A 19,923-nucleotide genomic window follows, 5' to 3' on the forward strand; every position below is an offset into this window, starting at 1 on the left:
CAAGCAAACACAACTCCAGCAAAACATTATCGATGACTATATAAATCTGACAGAGTGAGATTTTAATGAGACTTTTCTATTCTTTTCTTTCTGATGTGTGTATTCCTCATCCAGTCGGTGTCAGTGGATACTATGAACTTTGTTACAAATACAGGATGCTGTGCCGAAAACCTCCTTGCGATTGGTTTTGGTCACTTGGAGGTTGCCGCAGTCGCCAGCAGTTTGCATGGAAGATTGTCTGCAAACCGCTCCCTGAGCTTTATGCAAAACAGAAATAGGGACCTCAAAGTGAAAGCTCTGCTTTGATGCTCCAACCAAAACATCTGAAAAGGCCCAACTTTTACTCGTGAAAGCAAACGTTCTCTGTTTCCGATCTGGGCCGCACTTATTAGTTTCCTTATAGCTCAGAGAGTTAGCGGCGAGTGTTTGTCAGCATTTTCCATGCAGACTATTGGCAACTGTGGCAACCTGCCTGCAACCTCCAGCAACCACCTATGAACCAGGTTTCCCTAGCGACTGGAGGCTGCCAGGGAGGTCTCTGACTGGTCTCTATGCCTGTGAAACTGGGGCTCTAAACATGACCATACTGGATCTGGATCTGTAGACCTTCTGTTTGCAGAGGAAAGCCAATCAAGAAAGCTGCCGTAAAGGAAGGGCAGCTGAAAAGGGAAGGAAGCTGTACTGAGTTTTGTATCAAGGCCCAGAATTATATTTAAGTTAGGTCCCTTTAACAGTGTTACTGGCTTATTTCAGACAGAACAAGCTTAGTTGTTGGAAGAACATTTACTAAAAAAAGGAAGACAATGAAAACATTGAGGAGAACCACAAGATAGTGATCCAGGAGTAAATTAATTGGTATTTTTCTGAGATTAATTTTTATTGCTCTCACTAGAGAAGATCTACCAGTCAGAGTGAATCATATAAGGCTACAAGTGAAACTTCTAATTAGTTGGTGACTTTCTGAAAGACACTTCAGAAACAAGTTCTCTCTGACTCTGGGGATTAAAAAAAAGCCCATCTTCGAAAGTACCCCACTGCCATTTTGTTATCTTCATCATCCTCACCGTCATCTTACCTGCTGGCTTTGAAGCCTTTGAGCTTCTGGACAAAGAAGTTTTCCAGAACCTCGGCACACTGGTAGAAGGGCGAGTCGCTGGGGTTGTAGTAGCGGCAGTTGTCGAAGATTTTGGTCATGTCTGCTACAAACTCCGTCAGCTTGATGTACTCGCGTTTCTGTAACCTCTCCTCCATGGTGGAAAGGTCTGGGAAAGGGAGATTTAAAGATTTGGTTTGGTAAATTTGATGGCAAGTTGGTAATATGAACGTCATTTAATTGTTAGTTTCTGGCAGAGAAACGCATCACATATGCGGAAACAGAGCACAAATATCTGGGTTTTCTAATCGATTTCGTTCCACAAATCAGCATGCTTGCTTCAAAGTAATTGCAGCTTATGTGGTATGTGCTTGACAGACGTTCAAATATGTTTTGTGGAAGCACAGAGCGTCGCTTTATATGTGACAGCAAAAATCCACAACCTCTGCCAGCATTAACCTCGATCTATTCAGCCTTCCAGATTAGTTACTGAGACGTGACCGATTCGTCATTCCTGAGGAGAGCGCCATTATCTAAGAGTCATTTCTGAGGGGGTGGAAAAAAGCAAAATGGTTATCAGTGCCTCTCTTGAAAGGGAGCTTTGAGAGTTGCTAACCTTTTTAAAACAAGTAGAAAACTTAAGAAAATAAGAGATTTAGCAAAGAAGCTAACTGGCAACAGATGAGGCTCCACATAATCTGCCGCTGCTGGCAGTTCGCGCTGCGTGGCATCCCCAGGGCTGCGTTTCAAACAAACACATCCGACTCTTAACCTCTTTAACTCCCACCCAGATGGCCAGAGGCTTACAAACCTCATGGTCAATATCAAAGACCTCCTTCTTCTCGGTCTTCAGATTTCATCTCAAAACCCTCCAAAAACTACCAACGGCAGCAGCTTCACCAGCCAAAAGCTCTTTTTATTTTTTTGTAAACCAACAAGGACTTTTTCTTGCGGTGGACGGGCGAGGGGAGGACTAGAGTTTCCAGGACCAGGCCAACAGGAGCTGAATGTGGGGCTGGTCCCTTTCCACAGGGAGCCCGGCAGACACGGACCAGCTCATTAACGGTTTGTTTGGATGGAAGTTCAAAAAGGCCCTGTTGACGCAAGTCCCCATTTACATGGCCGGTTTGATCTGAGTTGGAGGGCTTCCTCCGTGTTGCCCTCCTGGCGGGTGTTTTTTTTTAAATGTTTAAGATATAGAGCCTGGGTGTTACTTCCAGAGCCTAAAGCAACTCCAAAATAAAAAACCAGCACTACAGAAGCAATTTTATCGCCTACACAGGAATAACTCCCAACCAATCCCATTCCAAGTAACTCAAATTACAAAGTACAAATTATGTACCGACTCCCACTTTTGTTTTATATTTTTCTCCTCAAGGAGGCTACACACTCCCAACAATTACAGTGCTTTTCATCACCAATCCCTTAATTGCACCTCAAGGAGACAAAGCGTGTGGAAGAGCGAGGAAACATAATTGCGTCTTTCATCACACGGCATGTTTTATAAAGGTTGCTTTAGACTGATGCTGTGAATCCCAAGATGTGAGGATGATGCGAAGGTGGCATGTGAGGATACACGCTGTCATAATGAAACCAACCCTAAAAGTAGATCACACAGCTATAAAAAGAAACCTTGATAGTTACAGAGAGTGTTGCATCATAGCACTTGATAGTTTTCTAATATTGTGCACCATACATATGTTTTTACTGAGACAACCATCATATACAAAGTCCTTAATACAACCATCTATTAATCAATATTTTGCAATATTTTCAAAATGCAAAAGTTATAGTAGTAGTTAACATATGCAACAGTTAAATTTTATTGATGCAGCTTTGTCTTTCTGGCCAAGCACAAATTATTATAATAAATACAGAAACACCTTCACAAATTAGGTTTCTGGGAAAATTAACCTTCAGCGACATCGTCTAAAAAAGGTATTTACCTTAACAAAAAAATCAATGGTGTACTGCAGAAACTAATCACCATATGCAATTTTAGTAAATGAGCTGAAACTCTTTAGATTCAGTGATATCGCTTTCAAGATTTCCAAACTGATGTGGGTTTCATTTCAGAGAAAAGACTTCAGGAGTTATATTATGTAGACAGAAAATGAGGAGAGCTGTCAGAAAAGTTTGGTCAAAATGTGCACAAGTACAAGTTCAACAGTAACACAAACAAGGCTCAAATCCAGACCAGACGGCAACCTGCGGGGTTGAAAAATGAAGCCAGCACAGGAGTGTCAAAAACTCCCACAGAGGCTGGCCACAGAAGTGAGGCAATCCCCACAGTGTCCCTTATCAAAATGCCCAACCACCTGTTATATTAACATATTTACAGCCTGGTACAAAAGCTGTTCCCCCCTCCTTGTTTCTATAGCTAATTTAACAGTCCGAAGCACTTGAAATGAAGGCAACTGAACTTCTTTTTGGTCACCTCTGATCCAAGAAGCTTCTTCAGTGCTAAAAAACTGATGGACATGTATTTAACCCCAAGTGTGGTTGTCCTCTTGGAGCTCCTGAGAGTCGCTGACCTGCCCCTTAAACCATCTGTGAATCAACGCGTGGGTCATTACTGTCATCAGGGGAAAAGGTGTAAATTACCTCCCTGAGACACTGCCCCATCCCTCCAACATGTGAGCTTTTAAGGTCACATGGGTCAAGCCGTGAGTGGAGATTGGACTGCATTAGAGGTGACTGATAGCTGGCGTCTCTGTTTGAAGTGCCTATCTGGATTTTGTTGAGGATTAATGTTGAGGGTGTGGCCCCTTTGACTGACATACTTGCAGACTTGTAGCTGTAACTTGAAATTCGTGCTTCTGTTTTGGGAGAAAAATTCTAATATTTCATTAGTTTAGTTGGGTCACTTCTAGCTCCGAAGAAACAATAAACTCTAACACTGAGGCTATAAGATGCATCGAGAAACCGATGGGTGACATCCAACCTGCTGCCCATCCTGAATGGGATTCTAAAACATTTTATAAATAGGACAATAGCTACTAACTGCTCATTTACACATTTAAATCACTGAATTCACAACAGTGCACTCACCCATTGGTTCCTTGATAACCCTGTAGTAGTCTGGGGCGTCGTTCGTGTCCACCGGCTCCAGGAATGGCCACGCCATTTTATGTGCCTGTAGAGGTGGGAGAGACAAAAAAAATGGAAATAAAGACAAAGAAAGGCGCATGAGAAAGCTGAAACCAATGAAGAAAAACAAACAGCACCATGAAAATTACAGTGAAAGCAGGTGGGTCAACACAGATGTTCTCTCTCACTTTCTTCCACATTTCTCACACACACATACACACACACGCGCACACACACACAGGCTGCTGGACAGAGGAGGAGAAAATTAGAGGAGAAGAAAGAGAAAAGAAAGGGAAGCCAGAAAAGACGCCGAGGCCAGGCAGCTGTCCAAGTAGGGGAGCCCAACCCATCAGATAAGACGCACACAGAGGACTTTTGTTTGCTGCTCTTGCACTGTAGTGGGGCTACAAGGAGCTACGTTAGTGTTCTCCCCATTGCCGATAATAAAACCACTACTGCAGTGCTGCTGATTCAGATACTGCTCGGCATGTTTATGTACTTGTTTGTGACCCCCGTATACAAGCTTCTGTGACTCAACCTTCTCTTCCACAGCACACATTAGCAGGTAGTCTATGCTGGAGTGTATGACCCCATCTCTCGTTTTAGAAAGTGAGTTTGTGCAGCAGCTGTAAATCTTCTGTTTACCTGTAAGGAGCGCAGGATTCTTCGCAGGCCATCATAGTCTTTGTCGGTGAGCGGCGTGAAGACCGTCATGGCGTCCTCTGTCGATTGACACTGCGGACACACGTATTCGTCGATGTGGTTGGCCTCACTCTGCAGGATTCCCACGCAGCGACCGTGGTACCAGTTCTGACATCGATCGCAGCCGATGTAAAACCTGAGGAGATGAAAACTGTATTACAAACAGACTGCACATAATTGCCAACTTGACCCCGATTAACTGTAAACTGATATCAGACTGACTCTATTATTGCTGTCTTGATGCACCAAAGTCACTTTGGAGACAGTAACTGACTGTGAGTCGTCACAGAACCCCTCCCCATCTTCCAAGTAACCATTTCAAAGGCAAACCAGAAGTTGTCATGTTGCGTTCTCAAATCACTGTTTTTACTAGTGCAAGCGTAGCATAATACAGATTTTGATATAACTGGATTTAAGGAGCTTAGAAAGAAACTTAAGAAGACCTCGATTACTGAGAACCTACACAGACATAACTGGATTGCTACTTTCGACCTTCAAACATTAGAACTGGTATCTATAGGAAAAAAAAAGTAAAACGTAAATATACTAAAGAAGACACATTTTCATCAGTTCAAAATAAACGCTACGGTAAAAATGAATGAATCTAGATGAGTTTAAGGAAATTGCAAAAGGAGAAAAAAATAGCAACTGTGTGTCTGAAATTCTCACACACTCCATTACGCTGAATTTAAAACAATTAAAAACTTGCTCCTTACTGTGACTCATCATATGGTGTGTGACAGATGCAGTACAGCTCCTCTGTGCTGCTCTCCTGGCCCCGCTTACACTCCACACAGATGTAGTCGTCCATTTTCTTGGCCTCCTTTTCTGTGATGCCCACACATTCTCCGTGATACCAGTTGGTACACAGATCGCAGCCAATGTAGAATCTTTAGAGAGAACGAGGACACACAGTAAATAAGTGTACATTTAAAAAGAGTAACTGGCTGAGAGTGAGACCGTTGTCTGTTCTTTGAGCTCTGATATCAGGGCAGTAAAAACTTCAATAAACTGCGAATGTTTTAAAGTGGACAGCTGCACGTCTCCAGTCTTTTTTTCTTTTTATTCAGCTTAGTGCTGTCACCAATGCTGCTACACTCGCTCACACAGTATTTTTATTTTGACAGTGTTTAACAGAGCATCGTCATACTTGGTCTCATCGTAGGGCGTCTTGCAGATGCAGTAGAGCTTGGTGTCCTTCTTGCTCTCCTTTGTACTCGTCGTAGAGATCATTTTCTTCTTCTTGGACTTGGCTGACGTTGTCATCTCCCTCTCCTCTTCCCGTTTCCTCTTGTGTGCGGAGCTGACAGTCGTGCTAAGGTGATGTTGAGAGGTGATGTGGGACAGATTTTGCTGTTGCTGGTTGTGGGTGGCAGCAGCGGCGGCGGCAGCGGCAGCCTGGGCTGCCTGTTGGGCTGCAGCTTGAGCCCTTTCCTTCTCCCTCCTCATCCGCAGCAGATCCCTCTTTAGCTCCTCCTGGAGAATTCAACACCAGAAACGCATGCGATTAATGTCACTTCCTGCCCTTTTTGTGCAAAATAAAGGCGTTCTAGTGCCATTTGTCACCCAGTTCTTTATTGTTGCCTTTAAAACATCACGCCCAGAGTAAAAACCTTTATGCTTTTTTAATATTTTTTCATGTCTCAAGCTTGCTTCATACCTGGGCCTCTAGCTGCAGCTCCTTGTCAAGGAGTGCCCGCTTCTTCAGAATCTCCATCTTGAGGCTCTCTTTGTGTCGGTAAAGGAGCGAGGAGAGCTTACTGGCGTTGGCTAACCTCCTCTTGGCCTCCACCACCTCTTCCTTCTTCCTCCTCTTGGCTGCCTGCCTCTCATCTTTGTCTATCCGGTCTAGGATGAACTTCATCACCTGGTTGCACACGATCATCCTGAAAAGATGAGAACAGAATATGGTCAAGAGAAAAAAAAAAAAAAAAAGAGTAATCACATCTCTTAAAACTAAAAATCGCAACTCATAAGAGCATATTGAATTTAATGTTAAAGTGCTGAAACTGTGAATGTTGCAGACTAATAAAAAAAAGCTAAAAGAAGAAATAAAAACCCAGAACTCTACTAAATCTAATGAAGGCCCATGTGAAAAAGTGCTGTGGCATTTTAAAGACATTAAACACACATAATACTCCTGCTGAGAGAGCAGAGGAGGATGAAAGGGCTGGGAGGGAAAGGATTATCACATATCTGAAGCTAGAATTCAGAAAGTCAGTACAGTCAAAGTCACAGAGGAAGAAATGTATCCCTATGACACACCAGTGGGCTGGAGCAGCGCATTAATCCAAACAATGCTTCTATGTTTCATGAAGTACAACCTGTGTGGCTACTTTGAAATATAAAAATTTTGCTTTCCACATGTAAGAAATGGCAGTCCGTGTCAATGAACAATGAAGGCATTTCTCTGAAAACAAGCCCGCGAGCCACTCTCGTGGCTTAGTTGTGTAATCCATGTAACTACAAAGTTCTGACTCAGGTTCTGAACATGCATTTCATCTCTATCTGGCTCCAAATCTCTCCTTTCTCAGCTGTGAACTATCAAGTAAGAGTTAAAATCTGAGAAATATTAGGCAGGTTAGGAAGAAAAGCGACTTTGAACGTGGCCTGATTGTCGGTGCCATGTGGGGCTGGTCTGAGTATTTCAAAAACAGATGATCCTCTGGAATTTTCCCACACAACCATCTCTAGGGTTTACAGGGGATGGGCCGAGAAAGAGAAAATATCCAGTGAGTGGCAGTTATCCAGGAGGTCAGAGGAGAATGGCCAGACTGCTTCAAGCTGATAGGAAGACAGCCGCAACTCAAACAACCACTCTTTAATTTTCTTGGTACCCTTTGGGCCGCTCACTTAAACACCACAGCCTCCTTAGTATTGTTGCTGACCGCATCCATCCTTTAAAGACCACAGTGTACCCATGTTCTGACGGTGTTGTCCAGCAGAATAATGCACTCCACAGTCCACATCTCAATCCAACTGAGCAGCTCTGGGATACGTTGGATCGGGAGATTTGCATCATGGATGTGCAGCTGACAAATCTGCAGCAGCTGTGACGCTCACGTCAATATAGACCAAAAATCTCTGAGGAACATTTCCAGCACTTTGCTGAATCCATGCCACAAAGAATTAATGCAGTTCTGAAGTCAAAAGGGGAGTTTAACTCTGAAGCAGGCGGCGAGTTTAAGCTCAAAAAGTGTCTAGCACCAAAAACCTCTGCTAGCAGCCCACTGCTTAGAAAAACACGAACATTTCCTTCTTTTAAATTCTGAGCCAAACATGATTAATTTCTAAAAGTGTTAGGCAAACGTGACATCATCTCTAGTTTTATTACTCACCCGCATGTTTTTACGGATGCAGAGAAGACTCTTTATTTGTCTAGTGTTTATTTGTATAAGACTACGCTTCAGTGGCAAGCGAGTAGACTTGAGAGTTGGAAGACTGGAAGAGAGGCATGTTGAGAGATGAACAGATAGAGTGGGACTGGATGCAGGAGGAAGAAATGTTATCCATGCCACTGTTATTCAAACAAATGAGAATCCATAGAGGTAGAAAGTTACATGTAGCAGCTTCACTTTGCAAAATCGAATAAATCCACATGATTTATGGCTCTGCGTTCCCAGTATGTTCACTTGTGTTCGCTAACATTCACAGCTGAGATCGAAAGCCGTTGCCTCGTTCGGCGCCGAGTTTGTGCGAACAACATACAAACACATCCTCGGCTGCTGAGGTCAAAGATCGGCCAGGGATCCTACCGTGTGTGCGCTGAAGTACAGAGGCCAAATGCAGCGTGAAAGTGGAGGAATAAAGCAGGACACACATAAACATGCAAACGGATGCCAAAGTTCCGCGTTATTACTAACAGAACCGTGTTTTGAAGGAAAAGAGAGAAAGGGATGACATGAAGAAATGGAAAAAGGTTGAAAAAATAAGCAAAGACAGACAGCTGCTGCTTGAGCTGCTGTACTGATGTCACGGTAGTCTGGGTTTGGTATTTCAGGTCTGTGTGAATGGGTACAGTGTTTACACAGTGCCTGTGGACATAAACAAATGGTTGTCAGGGTCGGCTATAGGTCAGAGTATATTCTAACTAACATAAAAACACAGGAAGGAGGAAAGGAAGAACGAGGAAAAGCCTTTTTTTAAGCATTTGAATATTTTGGCTTTTATTTTACAGTTGCAGTTGTCCTAACTAAGCTTAGTAAACAAAACGGTCTTCTAGCAGCAATAGTAGCTCTCTGCCTGGAAAACAAACACGCTCTTCATAAAAAAATATCGACATACTAACAGTAGGATTGGTCACGGGGATGATGCGGTGAAAAATGGGGGGGCTTAAATTTCCGACTAATTTTTCAGTCGCCTTTCTGAAGTTTACGCCACCACAAATCACTGAAGGAGTCGAGGAGGGATGTATATTTTTATTGTACAACTCCCGTCATTTATTAATGGATTTGCCTGCTTGTAGGGCCACAGTGAAGACATGCAGCTGTTGGTGGTTACACGTCCAAATGTTCCCATGCTGTTCTGCACCTCCCAACAATGTGTTAGACAAAAGTCAAATGGAGAGAGGAGAGGATCCCGTATGGGCTGCAGGGAGCGTGCATACGAGCGTGCACATGGGCATAAGAAGGTATCAATTCAAAGACACAGAGGTGTCATGCAGATGCTGCAGGCTTTGGATTGAGATCTGGTGACTGTGGAGGCCATTGCAGTACAGTGAACACATCAAGCCAAAAAACTCAGAGATTTGAGAGTGGGAATGCTGTTGTAACAATAGGATGGACATTTGAGGAACGATATGTGGGTGAGCTGTGACTTATAAATGATGCTTAATTAGCATTAAGGGTTATGAGTCAAATCCACCCTCCAGCCGGGTACTCTGGCTTCCACCCACGGTCCAAAGACAGGCACTAAAGGGGGCTTAAAATTTTTTTTTTTTTTAAAAAACACTCCCCGCACCAGCATATCACTTCTTTTTTCCCTCCCAGCCTTCCATTGCATAGTGAAAACTTTAGTTTTCACTAAAACTCAGCAATGGTAGTTTCTATCTACTTTGAGACTTGAAGGTTTGTGAATTTAGAGATGCTGTTCTGTGTATCTTGGTCGAAATGACTGGTTACTGAGTTACTGCTGCCTCACTATCAGCCTAAACCAATCAGGGCATTCTTCTCTGACCTCTGCCATTAACTACACTGAGGTTAGAGAACTGCTGATCACTGGATGTTTGTATTCAATGATCTATTCTTCATAAACCTAGACGCAGTGCTGCATGAAAATCTCAGCAACGTCTTACATACCCAAACCAGCCTGTCTAGCACTGAAAACCACCCACTTAAACCACCTTTGTTCCCATTTGGTTACTTAATTTAAACGTCCGATCATCTTCGTCGTCATGCCTACGTGCCTAAATGCACTGAGTTTCTACCATTTGATTGGCTTATTAGATGTTTGCTTTGAGAAGCACTTTAATGTATCCAACTAATGAAGTGTTAACCTGTTGACTTTCGAAGCAGCATATGTGACACACACAAAAAATAAATCTGGAGGCAAACCTCTGATTCTCTTCTCTCTCTGCAGGCGTCATGGTTTTCTTCTGCTTCAGGTGCTCGATTACAGCGTTTTGCTTCATGACCACCTGGAATATGTGACACAGAAGGACGACAGAGTAAACCTCATGAAAATCCGAAAAATCAGAAGTATGACATTCATGGTAACAGGTCAGTCAAGGACCAGCAAAAACAATCATCTGAACTTCCAGCAGTTTAATCCATTCAACGTATATCTATAGAAATTTATTGTTATTAAGCATAGCACAGAATGTCAAATAGACATAAAAACAAACACAGGAACAAGCATTGCCAGGATAAAGCTTTATAAACAGAGATAGATCTGAGCTGTAAAATTAAACAGAGTCCAGATTGAAGGGTGACAAATGTTTATTTACTGATGGTCAGGAGTTTTGGAGCGAGATGATAACCTGACTGTGACAGCTGCGTACATACACACCTGTTTCTGAATGATGTCGCTCTGGCTGGCTGCGTTGAGCGCCAACTCTCTCTTTGCTTCTGCAGCTTGTTTCTTCTTCTGCTGCTGCTGCTCTCTGAGCTGCTGGATTCTCTGCAGTTGCTCTTGGACAGATGCGGCCTGGATGGTAACCACATTCCCAATCTGTGCAAAGCAGAGTGTGGCAGTCAGCTTGTGCTTTGAATGGGGATACATTTGATAGTTTTAAAAAGTGGCTTTGTAAATATAGAAAAAAAGGAAGAGGAATAAAGGATCAGATTATTTAACATCTTCATCCCAATGATGAGATGATTGGGGATTTTAGATGACATGTTTGGGGTCATGTGCTACAAGCTTAATTTTAAATCCAACGCATTTTCATTTTTTATTTTCTGAGGATCAAAAGTCCTGGAGTAGCAAGCTGAATGTGATACCTGTCCTCCCTGAGCTGAGGTGGTCCCACTCTGTTGTATCTGGATGGGAAGCTGCAGTTTGATTTGCTGTGGCAGCGTGCCTCCAACCTGCTGGGCCTGCAGCTGGGCCAACACCTGCAGCCACAACACAGAAAATGCACAATTTTAACAAATCACACTGTCAGCTGAAGCGCAGTTCAAAGTGGGAAACAATGGCAAATCCACAGACTGCACCAAACAGCAAACTATTTTACTGCTGGCTGCTGTGAGGCTTTCACTGGAGGATTTTAAATGTGAATAAAAGTCACAGTCACCAACTTTAAGGGGAAAGGAGTGACTGAGGATGCGGTTAACTTTTTTGCTAGTCGTAACTATACCTGCTGCTGAAGTCCAGACACACTGATGACGTGGGACGTCTGCTGCAGTTGCAGCTGGGTAGTTCCTTCCTGTGTTTTAACCTGCAGCGAGGTAGGAGACTGGATGGGCATATGGGCCTGCGTCTGTGGGGGTAACTGGCCCTGAGGGCTGGCTGATGCTGGGGTGCTGGCGGTGGCCAGAGGGGCTGCCCCTGTCTGAATCGGGGCAGCAGCCTGCTGAGCAGGTTGGGCTGGAGTTTTGGTTGAGGTGGAGCTGGGCTGACTGGTTGCTGTTGTGGCTGGAAGGAGAAAAAGGAAATAGCAGACATGTATTTAAATTCAGACATCACAATTACGTTTCGCACTTATTTCTTATCGCTTAAAGCAAGCTGTAGAAAAAGCCCTCATCTGCCCTTCATTTGTCTCTTATCATACCTGTGCTTGATGTGGGCGTGGCAGCTGAAGCCAGCGGTGTGAAGAGGAAGCGCTGCACCTGGCCGTTGGGCAGCGCCGCCTGCATGAGCTGTTGACCAGGTCCTGGAATGACAGTGACCCCGTGAGGTATGACTTGCAGCTGGCCGGTGGTCTGACCCTGGCCCTGAACCATCACCGTGAGAGCCTGCTGAGTACCACCGGCACCAGCCTGCCGATCCACACCAGATCCAGCCTGCTGCTTCTGTGGGAGGATGAAGCAGAGCGGGAAGGCTTGTGAATAAGATTTTACAGTCCAGTCTAATCCAAAATAAATTGCCTGTTGTAACAAATGTTGATTGCATACCATTATCTGAGGAGTTTCAGTAATACCCTATTTCCCCCACTAATTCCCAAACCTCATTACAACCAGGTGAAATTTGTCTAGAAGGAAAATCAGCACTGCGTACATCTTGTGTACACAAGACTTTCTTTTTAACCCTCTGAAATCCCATCTGAACTCTCTAGTGATGGGTCTGAAGCATCCACATGAGTCCATCATTTTTTTTAATTTTAAACTATTGTGAGAAAGGGCATTTTACATGTTAACAAATAACTGCCAACAAGCAGAAGGAGCCACTGCCTCTGAACGGTCTCTGACGTTTCTGCCACTGCTCAAAACATGTATGTGGTTTAAGGCACCATCCACTTTGTGTTTCATAGTTCATAAAACTGTAAAAAACCATTTCTTTAAGAGAAATTCATTTCAGATACAAGGTCGATGCGGTATTGTCATGTTTTAAATGCAATATTTTTATGAGAGTAAAGCCTTTTTCATTCACTGAATGTAAAGTTAATCCTTTACTGGGTGAGGAACCTTATATGTTAAAGTGATCTGCAACATAAAAGTTAAAAGAAAAAAAATCACAAATATAAAACAAGTCTTGTAAACTCAACACTTTGGGTTGAAATGTTAAATTTCCAAGTATTTGAACCCTAGTTTGTCTTACAAAGACTTAAAGCCACTAAAAAACTATTAATATCAAATAGGAGCTATGCAATATTCCACATTTAAAATTGTCAATCTGAAAATTTATAAATCTGAATACACAATTAAAGATAAACATATAAAGACAAATGTATATCTACAGGTTATTTGTCTTACTTTTAAGAGCAGGATGAGCGTAGTATATAACCAAGATCAAATGGTTACAGGCCACAGTGCTGTTTGTTATTTATTTATTTATTTTTTTTAAAAGGCCTATTATGATCACTTCCAACTTTATATTATTACAATTGGCCTCTACTAGAGTCACTTTGCATGACTGACTGCTCAAAAAACATCTTGTTCAGCTTAGATCAATCCCTTATGTGCTCCATCAGTTGATCCACTCTCTCAGAGAAGCTGATTAAGCTCCTCCCCCCTTACGGCCACCTTTGCTTCGTGCCAACTCTCTACTGACAGCCTGCCCTTCACTGACAGAAGGATTTAACAGAAGGTGGCACAGCCAGAGCCGTGTGCCTGAGACGACCATACTGAGGATATCCCCTCTCTATGACAACACATAGAGCCAAGAGTGAGAAAAAAAAGCTGCAAGAGTTTAGAGCATATGGAAAGTAGTCAACTTTCCATACGTGAGTTAATAAGGGGAAATCCATTTTAATGCTGCCTGTTGTAGATATGCTGCATGTGTATGACAGGACCTCACAAACCTGCGTGAGCTGGGTGAGCTGAGCCAGGGTCAGTTTGACCTGGCCTTGCCCCTGTGCTCGTGGGGTGCCGGGTGGTGTCTGGCCTGCTGCCTGTCCTGCTGTGTTGGGACTGGCCACTCCCTGGCCAGTGACCGTGGCGACGGGGCTGGCGGCAGATATTGCCGTGGAAACTGCCTGCCCACGAATGATCTGCGTCACTACCTGCTGTCCACCCTGACCTGAAAGAGAACAATATCACATATTTAACAACCAGGCAGTGTTATATGACACTGAATATGATTACTCTAGTTAGAGTAATGAGTCTGTTATAGAGTCTGTGTTAATGTATTCAATATAAATCTATTATCTGTTATTCCTGAGAATCTATAATGGGTAAAATCAATTCTGAAAATAAAAATGGTGCAAAACCCCCCATATTTATAACAATGATGGCAATTTTAAAACTCTTTCAGGGATCGGGTTAGTTTGCCAAAACAGATATCAGTACTCATTTATTCTTTGTTCAGACAAAATGAATGTAGATCACCTTGTTGGACCACGAGGGGCGTTCGAAGTATCGTCTTTCCCATTGGTCCTGTTTGCTGGACTGGCGTTCGGATCATTGTCATTCCTGGACGGATCTGACTGCCACCTGCCAGAACCTGGGAGATATTTTCCATAAAGACAGTATTAATGAATTATTCCAAAGCCAGCAGCTACTTTTTGAACTAGGTCAAAGATCCAGGTTGGGTTCATGCAAAAGAAACATGCCTGAGACTGATTACAGACAAATAAAGAAATAAAAAGTTCCACAAAATTTGACTTCGCTATAAGCTGTTTATTATAAAGCTACACCGTTTTCTCTATAGACAGCACTCTTATCCTCATCATTGGCTAAATACATAACAGAGTACCCAAAATGCCATAATCTGCATCTCAAAAAATTTAGTATAGAGAGCACTTGTGTTTAAAGTTATTATCAGCCTCTACCAAAAAAGCCTCCTAATAGATGCATCTATGGTATAAATTTGGGAATCCTAGGCAATTTTTAGAAAGGTTGAACTCTGACCTTCAGGTTGAGGTCACTGGGATTCGAACTTGTTCAAGATTTTTAGTAGCTTTGAAAAATCCTACTATCCTCCTATTCTGTTCACAAGATTTTCAGAAAACGTGAACTCTGACCTTGAGATCGTCGTCACGTCGTTACTAGACACATCTATGGTATCAATTTGAAAATTGTCTCACTCTCAATTTATCATAGTTTGGAGATACTGCTATAACTCTACCCCATCAGCCTTTTACAGCAGAGGGGTAAACACGAAGCTCATCATCAAAAGCAATAATATCAAATTGTATTGTGGGGTGCTGGGGGATTCCCATCACTGGCAAACACGGTTGAAAATAATATATCAACACAATTATGAACAAAATGTACAAACTAGAGCTGTAACCTGAAAAAACAACAGCTGTACCTGTTGTTGGGAGCCCGCGGTATTGGGCCTGATGTTGAGCGTGGTAGTGCGGGGCTGGAATGTGGTGTAGGTTTGGGCACCTCCTGCCGTGCTGGATGGGATGATACCCAGCACTTTCTGCTGAACCACACCTGCAGAGAGGAGAGGAGCGGAAAGACAGAAAGGGGGGCGAAAAAATAAGAGGTGAGCAACATTTAAAAGAGTTTTCTGAGGGAAGCTTTACAAGTCTAAAAACGACAAAGAAAAGAAGAAGATTTGGACGTGAAGGAAATACTTTCGTGATGGTGTCTGCAAAGACGTGGCTTAAATATATGATAAAGATTTAAATAGTAAGTTTGGATTGCTTGTTGCTTTACATTTAACGACAACAACAAACATCAAACAAACAAACAAACATATTCTTAATAAGATTAAAATGCTCAAAACTAAAGTAATTTCTGATGTGAAGCAGGGGTTACCCGTTACAAAAGTGAGCAGTTGTACAGAAGTCCTACATTAACTCAGCTGAATAGATTATTTGTAAGCTTCTCTTTTTGCCAGAGGGCCACTTTTTGATCACGGCACTTGTAAATATTAGTTGAGCAGGTAAACAAAATCTTCAAAGGCCCACTGAAAGCTTAGTTGGGTTTCCCCCAACATACCTGAAACCCCCTCATAAATTATGCATGAATTTCACATCCTAGTTCTTAACTTTAATGTGACAAAGCCGGCGTTTCATAGCTGTTCACGGGGTTCTCTGCCTTCACGAGCTCACGTGAAGCTGACGGCAGAAATGGAAACCATGAGAGCGTGGCCCTTTTTTTCCTCAGCTGCCTCGTTGCTGTGGTTTTTCAACCGCAACCAAGTAGGTAAACCTATATATCAAGGGTTTCCCTCTTCAAACAGGGACGTTAAGCCCGGTCGTAAGACTCGGGGAGTTGCTGCTCTGGTCACACACATCAAACAGACTTTTCTATGGGCTGGCTGTTTGGAGAGTTCGAGGAGTTGGGATTCCGGTGAGTGGAGAGGTACACTTTTATTCAAAAAAATGAAGGGGGAAAAAAAAAGGAATCCTACTATAGAGGGCTACCTGTCTGGGAAGCAGACCTCAGGGTAAACTTGTTTTCCTGCCTAACTTCCTTAAGCCCTTCCAAACCAAACAGGGCACCAAACAGTCATGCTGGATAAATACACGTCCATTAAATGGTTACACTCCACCTGAACTTAGTTTCTCCTTCATGGCAACTTCAAAGGCAAGAAAAATCACTTTATGCTTGGTGAGCATCATTCTCATTTTCAATTGATTGCCCCTTTTTTAATATATATTTAAAGAGGTGTGTCAAATTAACTGTAATGTTCCTTCTTCTTTTTACTGTTTTCTGGGAAAATGGGATTTTGCACCAGCAAGGTGATTCCCAAAGAGCTATTGGCTGAAACCTTGCCATGTGCAGTGTGAGCCATTCTTCATGACTATTTAAAGAAAGTACAAGAAAGCTTGCCTAAGAGATTTCAGTGTGTGTTAAAGAATAAAAGGTGATGATACCAAATAGTGAATTCCAATCTTGTCAGCTTATTTGTACAGATTCTGTTTTTGCCTTGTTTCCATTTTTTGTATACGTTTCATTACATCGCTGCGCATATTTCTAATTTTCCTACCAAAATAGAAATATGTGACGGGTGACTCTGGAATTTTGCACGCCGCTGTAATCATCAGATGAACTCTTTTTGTGTTTATTTAGAGAAGCCAAATTTCAATTTAACAGATGTAATGTTTAAAAACACATGCTGACATAATAGCACTGGATATGACTCACTTTAGAGCTGTCAGCAGTTTAATGAAGCATGTCAACATAACAGGCCACATCTCCAAAGTGCTGAGCAACATTCATCCCTATAATTTGACAGTGCCACAGACAGAACTGACGGTGTCCAGAACAAACCATCGTCTCATCCAAGGTGTCAATATTGACATTTCAAACTGCTGAAAAGCACAGACGTTCGTACAGATACTACACTTTTGAATCCACAGTCTTTATTTAGAACCTCAGACTACACAAGTCTACCATCCCAAAAACCATCCAACCAAAATAACATCTTCTTAAAAGAATACCACGCCAACAGGACAGAAGCAGACACGGTGTGCCGCACCAAACCAAACCACTGACTCATGCTGGCTCACACTGGGCACCACAATGGGGTTGGTGCAGACCAGTCTGGTACAGTACGGTACACCAACCTGGTGCCGTGGTAAATATTGCCGCCTCACAGCAAGAAGGTTCTGGGTTCACATTGTGGGCCTTAGTATATAAAATACTCTACATAAAATAGAAAATATGAAGAATGAATGCAGCTTCCAATGTAAATTTCTGCGTGGTCAGAAAAGCACGATATAAAAATCAGTGCATTTGCATTACAGGAGCACAGAATACAGCAGAGATGGAGTTCATCTAAATTCATAGGACCTTAAAATTGTGTATGAAACGAAAATATTGTTTAAAGAAGGAGCCAATTGCCATAAATTACAATATTTACTAGTATTATTTTGCAAAATTCAGTTGAAAAGGTTCTACGTTTGTTGAATGATCTTATCACCTTCAGGAACTTCAGCAGTCTCTGCATTGCTGCTTTACATCATCTCAAACATTACACACAGAGTTACGTTTGGAAAGACGTTCCTCTCATTCGATCCACTGTAAAGTTGTGCTTAGCGCATACAGTTGTAGGATAAAAATGACTTTCATTCTTACTTTTTATTCCCTTTAAACAGGCACCAAATATATATATGTTTTTATCCTTGGAGTGGCAAAACATACAAAACAATTAGAAGTCCTCTTACAACTGATAAACTGCGGTGCATTCACATCTACAATGCAAATGATTGTAGTGAAACCAAGCCCTAAACTAAACAGTAAATGATAATTCAGTTGTACGTTAATTATCATGTAATAGAAATCTGTCAACAAACAATTTAATCACTGATGGAGGATGGACAAAGGAAGAAACCATTAAACTGTTTCCCCACATCAGGAACACTTTCCTTAAAATTGTCAGCTAGTTGAAGTTTGTCACTACATGCAACCACTTTTCTGACCCATTATTATCATAAGATACATATACACGTATATATTAGCTACAGCAATATCACAATTCGTTTCATGTCTTTAATTTAGAAAGCCATGCTTGAAATGATGTACAATATTTCAGGGTAAAGAAACAGAGCCAGAGAACAACTGAAAAAGCAAACTAAAGCAACCAGTGAATCAGAGAACAAATCAGCGATGCAGGGTGATAAATCTGCGGTCTAAACCAAGCTAAATACAGTATTTTAGATGCATGTAATTTCATGCCCGTTAAGAAAAACATGGTCGCATTTGAACCATGGTGAATCTGCGACAGCTGTGTGACTGATTCTGAAAGAGTGCTTTAAATATTGACCAGCTATCCTGACACTTGAGCCCTGCAGTTCCCCTAAGTCGTGTTGTTGGCTCGCTGACAGTCGCAATCAAGGACAAAAGGAACGCCTGATTTGAAAGGTTCAAAAATTCGGGCTTGCAGCAGCTGGCACCAATAACATTTATGAAATGAATAAAGACAAGCTCAGTCCCCCTGGAGAACTCTGTGTGTGGTTAGTACGCTAAATTACTTACAATGGCATCCAATTCATGGGTCAGATCTAATTTGGCCCCTCTGACACGTTTTAAATGCCGCTGGTCTGATGTGAGGCAATGAAAACAAACACACACGCATCCCCAAATGGACGGAAAGAAGAAATGCGTATGCTGCCCTGTGTCTGCCTCTGAGGTGTGACTTATTAAAACCAGCAATACCTCCTTGCGAAGTTGGCACGTTGACTGTGACGATCTTGCTGTTGGCAGGTAGTGGCAGCTTGGTGGTCACAACCTTTCCACCAACAGAGGTTCCCGTAATCTGGAAAGTGTGCCCACCAGATGTGGCCACGGTGGTCTCTGAGCCCGCTCCTAATTAAAGGAAGCAAATAAACAAAAGGTACCATAAATACAGCTACACTGCAAATTCAATAATATTTCCCTTCTAATTAACGCATATAACCACCGTGCTTAAGACACAACACAGGAAATCAACACACTTTAGAAATGCTTTACAGTTTGCTGGGTTGAATTACTAAAAAAGAAGAATTAAAAATTAGAAAAGAGCTATGCTTAATAAAATGTCATCTCCAGCACTAAAACATATTTAAGACATTTATGTATTATGGCCTCCTCTGAACGTGATGCAAGCTGTCACCCGTCTGTGCATAAACTGTGGTGAGGACTTGCTCTCCATTTCTGGATGAGTACAGCCTGCAGCTGTGCAATGAACACATGAACCCAGTATGTCCCAGGCACGGTCAACAGGAGACAAAATGAAGCTTAAAGCTGGCCTAAGTAAGAGTCTGTATCTGCTCATGATCCAGAGGAGCCCACGATCCTCTGGCAGCGTGGGGACAGGAACTGTCCGGCTGAAAAAGCTGCAGGGCGGGGTGCAGTTGGATTAGTTGGAGGACCTCATCTCTGGGGCTCCAGTGAGATTTCCATTAAGAACAATCAGATGTATGCTGTCATGGAGATGCAAGGGTGCAGCAACACCTCTGACATGGATGCCAGCATCCAGCATACCAACAGCCCGTCCTTGATGAAGATCAGTTATGGTTCACAGTGGCATACACTGTTTTTTCTTTTTCGTTTGTGTGCATG

At 42.5% G+C, this 19,923-nt stretch overlaps 1 protein-coding gene across 9 annotated transcripts in view; it reads right to left on the minus strand.

Annotated features, from left to right (window-relative positions):
- Positions 1-19,923, minus strand: part of LOC100699075 (nucleosome-remodeling factor subunit BPTF) — a 55,247-nt gene that overhangs the window by 4,089 nt on the left and 31,235 nt on the right. For all 9 annotated transcript variants that reach the window (XM_025907853.1, XM_005463275.4, XM_025907855.1 and 6 more), the window contains 15 exons: positions 19,039-19,188; positions 15,233-15,363; positions 14,308-14,422; positions 13,782-13,999; positions 12,093-12,333; positions 11,679-11,956; positions 11,323-11,436; positions 10,892-11,053; positions 10,438-10,520; positions 6,546-6,771; positions 6,036-6,361; positions 5,602-5,775; positions 4,829-5,021; positions 4,145-4,229; positions 1,076-1,262 (listed from right to left, as the gene is read on the minus strand). In XM_025907853.1, coding sequence (XP_025763638.1) covers positions 1,076-1,262; positions 4,145-4,229; positions 4,829-5,021; positions 5,602-5,775; positions 6,036-6,361; positions 6,546-6,771; positions 10,438-10,520; positions 10,892-11,053; positions 11,323-11,436; positions 11,679-11,956; positions 12,093-12,333; positions 13,782-13,999; positions 14,308-14,422; positions 15,233-15,363; positions 19,039-19,188 — 2,683 coding nt within the window. The remainder of the gene's footprint in view (positions 1-1,075; positions 1,263-4,144; positions 4,230-4,828; positions 5,022-5,601; positions 5,776-6,035; positions 6,362-6,545; positions 6,772-10,437; positions 10,521-10,891; positions 11,054-11,322; positions 11,437-11,678; positions 11,957-12,092; positions 12,334-13,781; positions 14,000-14,307; positions 14,423-15,232; positions 15,364-19,038; positions 19,189-19,923) is intronic.

This window comes from Oreochromis niloticus, linkage group LG6 (assembly GCF_001858045.2).
Source record: "Oreochromis niloticus isolate F11D_XX linkage group LG6, O_niloticus_UMD_NMBU, whole genome shotgun sequence".
Taxonomy (NCBI): Eukaryota; Metazoa; Chordata; class Actinopteri; order Cichliformes; family Cichlidae; genus Oreochromis; species Oreochromis niloticus.